The sequence below is a fragment of the Oryzias melastigma genome, linkage group LG21, assembly GCF_002922805.2.
Source record: "Oryzias melastigma strain HK-1 linkage group LG21, ASM292280v2, whole genome shotgun sequence".
NCBI lineage: Eukaryota > Metazoa > Chordata > Actinopteri > Beloniformes > Adrianichthyidae > Oryzias > Oryzias melastigma.
This window is the reverse complement of record NC_050532.1, coordinates 14,567,594-14,580,553: the sequence shown is the minus strand read 5'-3', so window position 1 is coordinate 14,580,553 and position 12,960 is coordinate 14,567,594. Positions and strand designations below refer to the sequence as shown.

The 12,960-nt window shown below is 44.4% G+C and overlaps 1 protein-coding gene across 2 annotated transcripts; it reads left to right on the top strand.

The window, feature by feature from the left end:
• Positions 1–7,117: 7,117 nt before the first annotated feature.
• On the top strand, positions 7,118–12,821 carry si:dkey-57a22.11 (uncharacterized protein LOC569865 homolog). Of its 2 annotated transcripts, XM_024260516.2 has the most exons (10): positions 7,137–7,248; positions 7,439–7,674; positions 8,343–8,456; positions 8,540–8,715; positions 8,792–8,866; positions 9,613–9,686; positions 9,772–9,893; positions 9,979–11,643; positions 11,732–11,846; positions 12,537–12,821. In XM_024260516.2, the coding sequence occupies exons 3-10, from the start codon at positions 8,393–8,395 to the stop codon at positions 12,634–12,636; spliced, it is 2,391 nt and encodes a 796-aa protein (XP_024116284.1). In that variant the 5' UTR covers positions 7,137–7,248; positions 7,439–7,674; positions 8,343–8,392; the 3' UTR covers positions 12,637–12,821. The 2 variants fall into 2 exon arrangements, with proteins under 2 accessions (XP_024116283.1, XP_024116284.1); XM_024260515.1 differs by lacking the exon at positions 7,439–7,674 and having other exon boundaries at positions 7,118–7,248.
• Positions 12,822–12,960: the final 139 nt, after the last annotated feature.

Genomic DNA, 12,960 nt, shown 5'->3' with positions numbered 1-12,960 from the left:
AACCTCAGCCTAATGATGTGAGTATTTGTATTTTAAACATCATAACATAATGGCCAACAGGTGGCTGATAAATACTGCAACAAAAAAATAAATAAAAGTGATTAATTTTTTTCCAGTTTTTTGATTAATTAGTTAATTTTTTGTAATTGATTCCCAGCCCTAGTTTTGGCATATTACCTAAACTGTATTGATACTGTGTCATTTAATACTGACTCCTGCTGTACCAAAAAAATCATTGCAGCCAACCAAGTTAAGATATACAGATTAAGTAAACTAGTGTATACACTATATTTGTTATTGTTGTTGTGGCCTCTTCATTCTCTTGCCTCGCTCAGTAATGCCTCATCATTGAGGAGGTTTTCGTTTTCTGCTACTAAAAGGAAGAATGCATCCCATACTCTAGTGGTGTCTCAGTGACATGTGTGAAGGGAAACATTACTCAAACCATGTTCACCCCTCTGCCTAGGATCACGGCTATGCCTTGCCTGCTTCGCCCACTGCTCTTAAAGCCAGACTCCATGAAGCTTTAGCCAGAGTGGAAAGTCTGGAGCGAGAGAAGAAGAATGCCATGGCTAGAGAAAAAAGGGCGAAGACCACAGTGCTGAGTATTTTGGCAGATCAATGAAGACCTCAATGAGAAGCTTGAATTCTACTCAGGTAAGACAAAATGAACACCTTGAACTTCATGTGCATCTTATTCTTACAAACTTTAAAAAAAAATCTTTATTTTTAACCTGAAGGGACTTATTAACTATTGGTGTTTAAAATTTCAGATCTTCGGATCGACTTGGCAAAGAGGGGCCATGAATACACAAAGGAGTACAAGGAATTTGCCCTCACACTCCATCTGCATGGTCCAAAAGCGTACAGATATCTCAGAGAGACGCAACATTTTCCTCTCCCACATCCGCATACATTGCAAAGGTAGTTTTCATGTTGCACAATTTAATAATTAGAAATTACTGATGCAAATACATTAAATAACTGCTTCTCAAATTCTCTTACAGATGGCTGTGTTCAGTGGATGATAAGCCTAGCCTGAACAAGATGATGCTGGATATGCTGCAGAGAAGATGCCAGGAAGACCATGCTAAATATGGATGTGTCGCACTCATGGTGGATGCCATGGCCATCAGAAAACATGTGCAATGTAATCCACATACCCAGTCGATGTCTGGGTTTGTAGACCTGGGTGATGGAAACAATGACACTGATGTTGCTTCTGAGGCTCTTGTCTTCATGGTGGTTGGCCTACAAGGACATTGGAAGGCTCCCATTGCGTAGTACCTGACAAGGTCTCTATCACCAGACACTCAAAGGGTCCTTCTCAGTCATGCTTTGGAGGAACTGCAAGCACGGGGCATTCGAGTGATATGTGTCACAATGGATGGGCATGCCTCCAACGTTCGCATGTGCAACCAACTTGGGTGTGTGCTGAAGGGAAATCCACAAGATCCTCTCAAAACCAATTTTCCTCATTCAGTGACTGGTGAGAAAGTTTTTGTAATGATGGATGCATGCCACATGCTGAAGTTGGCACGGAATATGCTGCAGGTAAATTATTATTGTTACAGACCTATTTGGACTAGTTATGTCTGCTGCTAAAAGTAAAATCTAAATGTTGTCCGTTTATTTGCACTGTTATGGCTGGATGCGATGTTCATCATTTTGTTGTTTGTATTTGTTTGAGTATTGAGTGATTCTTATTCTTCAGGCATATAGTCCCATTTCAACAGCCACAGGACAGATCAGTTGGAGGTACATCAATCATCTCAATGCAGTGCAAAAACAAGATGGACTGCATGCTGCCAATAAAATTACAGACAAGCATGTCTACTTTGAGAACCACAAGATGAGGGTGTCCCTGGCTGCACAAACACTGAGTCGCTCCGTGTCAGTGGCTGTCCGCACAATGAGGGATCTTGGGTATTCTCAGTTTAAAGACTGTGAGGCAACAGCAGAATTCCTTGAGGTAAGATTTATAATTATTATGGAACCAAGTAAAATTGTTTTAATTATTTTATCATAATTTGATTTGAGCATCATGGACAATTTTGTTTAGAATGATTTCTTTAAATTCAACATGTAAATATTGTGATAAACCGTGATATTGCATATTCTAAATAAATAAATAAGTTGTGGATAACCTTATACAAACTTTCACCAAAGAGTGGGAAAGCTCTCTGTGAAATTTGTTGTAGTACAAACCAGGCTTACGAAGACAAAGAAGTAAGTAAAGTTTAGAAATAAGTTCTCTGTATATTTTGAATTTATGGGTATTGATTTCAACTATTTGATACCTATAAAACTCTGTAATAATGATAGTGATAGCAATAATGATTTAGATGCCACTATTTTTAGATGATTGACAGGCTGTTTGACACTATGAATGGACGCAATCCTCGTGCGAAGGGATTCAAAGCTCCGTTGGGTGCTTTGAATTGGATGGAGAGGAAGGAGTTTTTGTCAAGGGCCAGAGAATACTTGCTGACTTTGGTGACAAAAGATGGAACACCACTTCACCGATCTAAGAGGTGTATTAAAATAGTGGTTGTTATTCATGCATGACAAGTTCATGACATGAGTTCAATGTCACTCTGTTCCCTCCTGCATCGAGTTCAGAAGATGCTACTGTTAAATTATTTTGTTTTGTCTATGTTCAACTTGCTTCTGTGCCAAGGAGTTAATATTTTTAGATGTTATAATTGATTATTACACATTACTAAATTTAAAAGAAATTTCACTTTACTGCTTTGTGTAAAGAAAATGATATGGTGCTTTTCTGGGATGTCTTGTTTTGTTCTTTTCTTGATCAGAATAATAACAGCTTTCTTTTGGTAGGTACTTGGCAGTCATCGGCTTTGTCATAAACATTGACACATTATTCTTCATCCTCCTTGACCTCAGCTCGGCCTTTGACACAATCTCCCACTCAGTACTCCTGGAAAGACTCTCCTCCATCGGCATCTGTCACACTTCCCTCGACTGGTTCACATCCTACCTGTCTGGCCGCACTCAGTTTGTTCAGCTTCACTCCTTCCAGTCCCAGCCCTACCCGGTCACCTCTGGAGTGCCACAAGGCTCTGTCCTCGGCCCCCTCCTTTTCATAATTTATCTACTACCCCTCGGCAATATCTTCAGGAAATTTAATATCCAGTTCCACTGCTACGCCGACGATACCCAACTCTACCTGTCAACCCACCCCTCCTCCTGTGTCCCCCCTCCCTCTCTTACAACATGCCTGTCTGAACTTAAATCCTGGTTTTCCTCAAATCACCTCCAACTCAACAGCTATAAAACTGAACTCCTTCTCGTTGGCACCAGATCCACCCTCTCCAAACTCAACTCCCTTTTGCTCTCCATTGACAATTACCCAGTCACCTCATCATCACAGGTAAAAAGTTTGGGTGTCGTCCTCGACAGCTCTCTGTCCTTTCAGACCCATATCAGCAACATCACCCGGTCCTCATTTTTTCACCTACGTAACATCAACCGTCTCCGTCCCTCCCTCACCCCTCACTCAGCCTCCATCCTGGTCCACAGCCTCGTCACCAGCCGTCTTGATTACTGCAACTCCCTCCTCTTCGGTCTCCCCAAGAAATCCATCCACCGACTTCAACTGGTTCAAAACGCTGCAGCTCGGATCATCTCTGGAACCCCACTCCACCACCACATCACCCCTGTTCTACAGCACCTGCACTGGCTCCCAGTCCAGTCACGCATCAACTTCAAAATCCTTCTGCACACCTTCAAGGCCATCCACAACCTCTCCCCTCCATACCTGTCTGGACTAATCAACATCCCCACACCGTCCCGCTCCCTGCGGTCTTCATCGTCCCTTCACCTGTCTGTTCCCCTGCCTCGCCTCTGCACCATGGGTGGCAGAGCCTTCAGCTGCTCTGCCCCCAGACTCTGGAACTCTCTTCCCCCTGATCTCAGAAACCTGGACTCTCTAACGACCTTCAAATCACAACTCAAGACTTTCCTGTTCAGACAAGCTTATTTATAGCATCTTCTGTTTTCTGTTTAACACTTTAACACTTTGGTTTTAACTTATTGTTTTACTTGTGTGTTCTTACCTTTTTTTGTAAAGTGACCTTGAGAGCCTGAAAGGCGCTTTTAAATTAAATGTATTATTATTATTCCTGATGATTCCTGAACTGCTCCAAGTTCAGCGGTATGTCCTCACATACAGGTTCAGCCAGGATCACCTGGAGCTTCTATTTAATTCAATCAGAGCGTCAGGTAGCGTTGATGATCTTTTAATTACAATAAATTATGAAAATGAACAACTTGATTTATCTGTAGTGAGCAATGTCTTTCTTGTGTGTCTGCTTTCCGTACAAGGTGGCTGGAATAACAACCCATCCGCATGCCAGTTCCAGGCCATCTTCCGTCGTCTGATGGTTCGGTGTGGTGTCTCACCTAGTGAGAGAGGCAATGTGGCCGCCCAAGATGACACTGTGTCCCTGTCTGCAGTAGAAATGTCCTCTGCTGAAACCGCTGAAGACCACCCATCTCCATTTGCTAACATTTCAGCCGTTGTGTGCGATCACAGCTATCCTCCCACATGGTTTGGTGGTCTGGTGGAAAATGCTGTGGTCTACATTGCAGGATTTGTCGTCCGGCAGATTCTGCAAAAGCTGGGTTGTGACGTGTGCCGTGCAAGCTTAGTTAGAGATGCCATACCTGGATCATTTGATCAGAGCTACCACCTTCTAACCTTGAAAAACAATGGTGGGCTAGTGATCCCATCTCAAGGCACAGTGAGGGTGTTGAGAGCCGCAGAGAGGGTGATTCGCCAGGTATCAATAAAACAAGCTCCAAAGGCGGCAGCAGTCACACACATCGTCCGAGAGGAAATCGGAACAGAGGATGTTTTTGTACGTGGGGAACACATAGTGGAGACACAGTTTGGCATCGACAACCATCACTCCAACTTGTTATCATTGGTTGTTTCGAGGTTCCTTAAGATAAGGCTGCACCACATTGCCAAACTTGCCTCTCTTGACTTCCAGAAAGGAAGCACAAGGAAGAGGCTCTGTAAAGAAGTGCTCTTCCAGGGGTTTTAGCTCATGTCCAACTTCCAAGAAGATTTTGTAAATATGGTTTAATGGTTTGTCATGTTCTTGTTCACCTGGTTTCTCTCTAAAAACTATATATGATTTATAATTCTATAAGTATATTATATTGCATATATTATATTTATATTCTATCTATATATAAGGAATATAAAAACTGAGTTTGAGTATCTCTATCTCTTTCTAATATATGTATACATAATTTATAATTCTACAAGTATATTATATTAATTTCTATTCTATATATTAGAAATATGAGAAATATGAGACAGAGTTTAAATATTATATATATATATATATATATATATATATATATATATATATATATATATATAGTGTAAATATATTGCATATATTATATTTGTATCTTTCTAAAATAAAACAGTATGTGTTCATATAAATTGAAATAGCTGAGTCGTTTATTTATTTTTTGCTTCTATTACTGTTAAGCCCAGAATAAATGATAAATTATGCCAACACATGTGTACTGGATCATAGCTAAATGTATGATGTTTGCAACAAAATTTTGGGCTATATAAATAAATTGAATTGAGTTATGATCGATTAAGCGCGAGGACTCTTCGTTGTGCCTGTCAAACAGATTACAACAAGTGGAGAGGGCGACCGGTCCAAGATGGCGGCCCCGCGGCTCGTCAGCGCCAATAGGAAGTAGCTGAAGTTCATAGCGGTGTGCCAATGTTTACATGTTGAGATTGAGGGATAAATCGGGCTGTTTAAAATGAGAAAAGTGAATTCTGAAAATCAAATCGTGTCTTTCGACGTGAGTGGACCGAAGCTTTCGCTTTCATTTGCCAGCAGTGACTTCTACAAGCCCGGTGTGTTTTATAAGCATGGAGTCTGTTGCTCTTGTTAAAAGCGTCGATATCAAGCGGCGCTACAAGATAAAACACAAGACTTTTGAAACAAATTACCCGCAAGAATCCGCGCCGTGGGCACGGAAAATACACAAACTGAAAGGACAATATGAACGTGGAACATACAGACGCTAACAGCACAACAACGAGCTCACAAGTGCTCACTACAACTGGAATGGATTTTGGGAAAGCACACAAAGTGACTGAAATGATTCAAAGAGTGGATGGAAGTGATGGTATAAACTATATTGCAGGGAAAAGGGAGACAGCAGCGTCAAGAAAAGGTCCGACAGCTTCACAACACTGTGAAGCGGTCGGTGTTCATGCTCATTTCTCACTTTGAGATAAGTCTATTTTGCAGGCTATCTTTATATTCATAAAGTTGTTTGCACTCATCAGTTATTACTTGAGTGATGAATATTTAGTATTATTTACAACTTACTGTTAAGGGTTGTAAAACAGAAAGTTGACATTTGCATAATTATGAATCATAATGAACGGCGGCTCATTTGGCTGCAGTCAATGTGAAGATACCATCTTCTCTTCTCCAGAACCTGAACTAGACACTAGGAACAGATGAGGGTTTAGTGCATGTGCAGCAGAGCTGCTGATGGAAAGAAGATCATTCATTCAAACAGAGTCTGTCCAAGACAGTTTGATTGACAGATTTAAAAGGAAAAATACTCAGAAATGCAAAAACAAAATGATTTCTGATTACATTTGTTCTCTTTCAGATGAAAAAGGCCACACATACATGTTAAAAACCCTAAAAACTGGATTTATTAGGGGGCTTGGGGGGATTTTACACCCCAACCACTTAGTATCCCCAAACTTGCATATCATCAATGCAAATTTGTCCTCTGTAGAGGATGTTTCTACACCTGATCTGCATGCTACTGAATTTACTCTTTTTTTTATATATACACAGGACATTTGGAACTTTTCAATTATATCAAATATGAAAAGGTGGAGCTCTGCGAATAATAGTTTTTGGTAGATTAAAAAAAATGTGACTGGACTTTTTTTCAGTGCACTATGGACTGATAGCATCTAGGTCCAATTGTTTTCTGCTATGTTTTCCATTCATTCTGATTGGTAAGTTTATATAGCTGACCAAGATTATGGCCAAATGAGCATAATCTACATCCACCTACTCTATTATTGATCCCGCCTTTCGGGCGCCGCTCAGTGCGCATGCGCGGCAGCTCGGCGGCCATTTCGGTTTGTGTTGATTGACTGCAGGTTGGACCGAGTGGAGAGACTAACGACCGAAGCGAAGCGGCTGACTGAAGGTAAAGTGACCCGCGTTCCGAGTCCGAGTTCTACAGTACTGTCGAGTCTTCATGTCCGTTCGTTTAGTAACGAGTCCAAGTCACACTCCGTCTGTGAACGTCGACAGTGGAGGGAAATAACGTTAATGGAACAAACCATTTTTGAGTTTGAATATTTCAATATGATCGTTTCTTCTTGACATTCTAACAGTTGGTGGATCTCCATGGAGCTCTGGATGGTCCCTGTGGTTCTCACAGCCTCCAGAAGAACTAGGACTGTTCAGCTGCTTCACTTTTAGTCCAGCAAACCTCCAATCATCTTCAACTAAATTATGGAGAGATTTGAAAAATGTTGACGAAACTTAGTTTTGTCAACATTTTATCTGATGTCAGCACTGTCTCCTATCAAACAAGATGAATAGAAGACTGGAAATGAGATAATTACGGGTAAACACTGTTCTAACATGTTCCCTGAGTGTTTTTCTCACAATGGAAGACATTTAGAAAGAAAATGAAAATAAAAACTGCATTTCTGACCATTTCTTTATTCAAATCAGGATGAATCAGGAGCAGATAATCAAACTGCTTCTGTATGGTCACATGACTTTGATGAATTCAAAGTGTTTCTTCACATTGGGCTGGAATGACGGATGATCAGTTTCTGCTGCATGTTGCTGTGATTTACCTAAAGATAAAATGAACCGACCATTTCTCAGACATCAGGTCCGGTCCCTGAAACGGTCCACCCTCTCTGCTGGTCCTGATCCAGACAGCTCAGTTTGCTTGGAGGGACTGAAATCTAAATGCTCCACATGCTTGCATGCAGCTTCACTGATCTCATAGCAGCCACCCTTATCCTCACCAAACCTTCACCAAGTTCCAGCTGCAGCTTCTGGGTCTTTTCTCTAGTTCAGTTGAGCTTCCTGATGAGGATGTCTTCATGTTCACAGGGGGGTTGTATGCATGTACCAGAGACCATGCAGAAGCTCCTCGACAGGCCAGTCTGGTCCTGAGAATAACACCAACTTTACATTTTTATCTTATGATAAAAGAACAGAACCTCAGCATGTTCTAGTAGAGCTGATGTTTCACACTAAACGGTTGTTCTTTTTCAGGGTCTGCTGAGATACAGGAGGAGCTGGAGGTGTTTCCTGTGAAGGCAAAGATGCTGCTGAAACCTTCCAAGCAGACTTCAGTTGCAGCATCCAAGATCAAAAACAAGATTCTCAGTCAGTTTGTCTTTGTGCTTCACAGCATCTGGTTGAGGATGAAAAGAAGTGCTGTAAACTAATATAGTTCACTCTCCCGCCAGATAACTCCTCCTTCTTTAAGGTCTCTCTGAAGACCAACAACAAGGCCTTGGCTCTGGCTCTGCAGGCTCAGAAGGAGAAGAGCAGACAGCTGGAGATGCAGGTGGTGTACCTGCAGAAACAGCTGCAAGCTCTGACCTTCGAGCTGGCTGCTAAAAAATACAAGCACAGAAAACTGGTGAGCTGATTGTGTGTCTGAGATCTCACAGAAGCTCCCGCTGTGGTTCTCATTGCGTCTTCTGGTTCCCCTCCAGATGTCCCTCCTTCAGAACCTGCACAGCAGCACTCTGCTGCACCTGGGCATGATAAAGGATCTGATCTGTGACCGTGTAAGGACTCTTTCACATGTTAATATCCAACCTTGGTCTTGGTCCAGGCTCATGGATGTTCTCCTACATGTTCCGTCTGCTGGAAAAACCTTCTGTAATCAGCTTCTGCTTAGTAATAACCAGTGTAATAATGCATTTTTGGAATATTATAACACCTTAATTTGGAGTTAAGCTATTTCAGCTACATGCTGGCTAATTTTGGCTTTTTTCAGTTTTTTAGGCTAATTTGGCATTTAACTATTATTTTAGCTGGCCATCAGCTTCAGTGTTTTCAGCTATCAATTCAGCATTTTCAGCTATCAGCACTATCATCAGCGGCCAAATTCAGCTTACAGCATTCACACTAGCATTATTGCTGGTAATGCTGTAAATCTAGTTTTTAGTTAATTTAAAGCTAATGATCTTTAAGATGTGTTCTTTACATCCAGTTTGCGTATAACCCGATTAGTCCAATAATCGGGAAAAATAATCAGTGATTAGTCGACCATTAAAATAATGGTTCGCGGCAGCACTACTTCAGTCTCCAGTTCTCTGCTGAGGAGGCTGTGTATGAAAGCAAAGCAACTCAGATAAAGGGGAGGTTTATTAACATTTCACGTCTTGTAGAACAGTCGTCAGGTCCCAGAGGGTAGCTGACCCTGATCACCACAGCTGGATGAGTTTTCACTGCTGCGTTTGGTCCACCTGAGCTATAAGACACAGATAAGAATGAAGCTGCTCCGCTCTGCTTCTTCGGTTTCCCTCAGGACTCTCTGACACAACCAGGGGACCCCGTGGGATTCTTTGATGACAACATTGAGGAGAGCCCCGCATCAGGAAGGTCAGAATTGTCTGCATTAATGTGGACTTCGATCTCCAAACTTGCCTGGCTGACACACCTGACCTGTTGCTGCTGTTCTTCTTAGTCCTGCAGCGGAGTTTGTGCTGTCCTCTGAGGTTTCAGCGAATGTGTTATGCTCCAGCAAACCCTCGAGTCTGCCCCAAAGCAGCAACGATGACCTCACTGTAGTGAGCAGTGAAACCCCGGGTGTGTGCAGCAGAAAGATCTGGATGTTTTTGGACTTACTGCCCCTCCTTTCACTTGGTCTGTGACACAGGTGTGTTTTTCTCAGGTAACCCAGATGCTGTGGAGAGCCTCTCCATCCAGAATGCTGGTGCTTCTCCACCTGCAGCCGGCGGGCTGTCCGGCAGCAGCCTTAGGGAAAGGGTGGAGCGTCTGTCACTCGTGCTTTCACAGACAGGCTGCGACATGAAGTCAGTCCTCTGTCCACCAAACCGTCAGGCCACTGCGAAGCCCACGCCGTTTCTTTCTGGTGAAGCCGGTTCTCCCAAAAGGGTTGATCTGGAAACAGAAGCTGAGCTTCACAGTCAGGAGAAAACTCTGCTTCTTAACACGACAATGGAAATAACACAAAGCGACACAGCTGAAATCATCACCGTGGAAACCAATGCCAACAAAAAGAACCGTCTCTGTAAAAGGAAAGGCACAAAAGAACCTCCTGAAGTTCCTGCCAACACTGCTCCGCAAACACTCCAACATCCACACCTGGACCCGACTGGCCCTGGAGCCTCTGAGCCTCCACTGCCCAAAACCTTCTGCAGAAATACAACCGTGTCTCGCATTCCCAAAAGAGCCTTAAAGAGCACGTCCAAGCATCGTGACAAGGCCTCGTCTGATGTGGAAGACTACTTCACTGATCCTGAAGTTTCTATGCCATGGTCCAGCAGCCGAGACTCAGAAAACGCACCAGCACAGGAAGCGCATGCTAACATGCACTGTCAGAAGTCCAAACGCAGCTGGAGGGGGGTCTCCAGGAAAGTCCAAAAACCAGTAGCATCTGCACCATCCCAGGAAGATGAGACCCTCAGGCTTACCAAGAAACCAGAGGAGGAACAAAGCCTGGTCCAGAAGGAACCTGAAGAGCTCCAGTTCTGCTGCGAAGAAGAGGGAACGTTTCAGGACTTAGAATTGATGTCTGGGGGCAAAAGGAAGACTTACACCAAACCAAGACGTAGAAGAACATGCATGTCTGTATCTGGGAGAGGAGTCTCCATGACATCAGACCTGGCTCCGGTGGTACCTGCAGAACCTCAGTGTGAGGCTGAGGAGCTGCTGGCGTACACGGCTGACGGCGTCAGAGCGCGAGGGTCAGAATATTCGGCTCACAAGAACCGCTGCAGCTCAGGGAAAGGCCTGCTGCTGGAAACTCAGGAGGCTTCTGCCTCAGGCTCCACGTCTCACAAAAGCAAGAAGACCCGAAGAGAAGAAGCAGAAAGCTCCAGCACCAGGGTTCTGACCAACCACAAGACCGATCACCATAGCAACAAGAAGGGGAGACCTGAGGACCCAGCATGCACTCTTTCTCTGGATGAATGTCTTCCCTGCAGCAGTCATGGAGAACCGCATGCTAACTCAGCAGTTCTGAACCCTGCTGCCTTTGATTTCAAACTTCTGACGGATCAGGAACTGGACAGAGAGACAGCCGAGACACAAACGGATACCAGAAATCTACGGGAGACGTTTGTGGTCTTCCGGCGTAAAACTAGGGACGGAAGGAAAAGCGCCGCCCGCAGCGGCTCTGTAGCGCTGGGCGCCCCTACCGCTCAGAGTGCGGGGGATCTGCTGATGGATGAGCTGCCGCCGTGGCTCCTGGACACCAGCGGGGGGGACCTAGACTCTGACTCTGCCTCGCTGCTCGCCACGCCCTGCACCCTGATGCAGTTAAGCAGGGGGGGCCTGACAGAGGAGTCTGCTGCCATGAAGGAGGCCTCTCCAGGTACAGTTACCTGTCTGTCAAAAAGTCTGACCTAGGGAAAAGGGACGCAGAGTTTTGTTTGTAGACTGACTTTTCTTGTATGATTCAGCAAGAAGAGTCCTGACAACAGTAACCAACATCACGAGCAGCCCGGACGGCAACCCCGCAGGCAGAGGCAGGAGGAGGCACGGCGTGGTCAGCTATAAGGAACCCTCTCTGAACAGGTGAGTGTGCCGCTGGGAAGACCGGACTGTGTGCAAAGACCCAAGGAGCTCCTGTAGCTCGTAGACATAAGAAGCTGAAGGTTCAAAACTCCTGGCCAAAGACTCTGGCAGCAGACCAGACTTCCTGAGCAGAAGATCACAGCAGCAGGTGAAATCCATCATTTAGTAACAGGGAGGAGTTGCTGGTGTGGGCTGCACGGTGGCGCAGTGGTTAGCGCTCTCGCCTCACAGCGAGAAGGCCCCGGTTCGACTCCCGGCTGGGACCTTTCTGTGTGGAGTTTGCATGTTCTCCCCGTGCATGCGTGGGTTTTCACCGGGGACTCCGGCTTCCTCCCACCGTCCAAAAACATGCTTCATAGGTTCATTGGTGACTCTAAATTGCCCCTAGGTGTGAATGTGAGGGTGAATGGGTGATTGAGGCCCTGAGACAGACTGGAGACCTGTCCAGGGTAAACCCCGCCTTCGCCCATCAGTAGCTGGGATAGGCTCCGGCACCCCCGCAACCCCGAAAGGGAAGAAGCGGTCAAGAAAATGGATGGATGAAGGAGTTGCTGGTTTTAAATGTAAAACCCCTCATTTTATTTCAGAATGTACATGAACAGTCATGAACGTGCACGCTCACATGCATTGCCACCGCTCCAGCTGCTGAGTGATCTGCCTCACTCTGATTCTCTTCATTTTTTCCAACAGCAAAATAAGGCGTGGAGATAAATTCACCGACACCACCTTCCTGAATTCTCCAACGTTCAAGGAAAAAAGGCGGAAGAAGCAGCAGAGGAGGAGGGACTGAGCATTATAATGAAGTTATTTTTTGTTTTCTCTAAAGCTTCTCTTTGTTCAAAGTTGTTTTTTTTTTTGTTTTTGTTTTTTTTATCCAACCTGAAGTGTTTTCTTTTTATTGTCTGTCAAACAAACCAAAGTGAGCCTCAGACAAACATGCTTGATAATAAACGTCATTTGAGTGGCTAAGCTGCAGCTTCCTGTCTGTGCGGTGTGGTCTCTGGGTAAAGTAACAGCACAGGAGGTCAGCTGTGAATTATTCACCTGCAGCTGCACACCTGATCCCTGTGCCGCCCCCCCCCCCATGCATACCCACACAGATCCCAGGTTCCGT

What these genes read in the sequence shown, in the direction of transcription:
- si:dkey-57a22.11 (XM_024260515.1), top strand. Translation starts at nt 8,393, where the DNA reads ATGCTGCTGAAACCTTCCAAGCAGACTTCAGTTGCAGCATCCAAGATC. An exon ending in AGGATCTGATCTGTGACCGT is followed by an intron (nt 8,867 to 9,612) that starts GTAAGGACTCTT and finishes GGTTTCCCTCAG; the next exon opens with GACTCTCTGACACAACCAGG. An exon ending in AGTGAGCAGTGAAACCCCGG is followed by an intron (nt 9,894 to 9,978) that starts GTGTGTGCAGCA and finishes TGTTTTTCTCAG; the next exon opens with GTAACCCAGATGCTGTGGAG.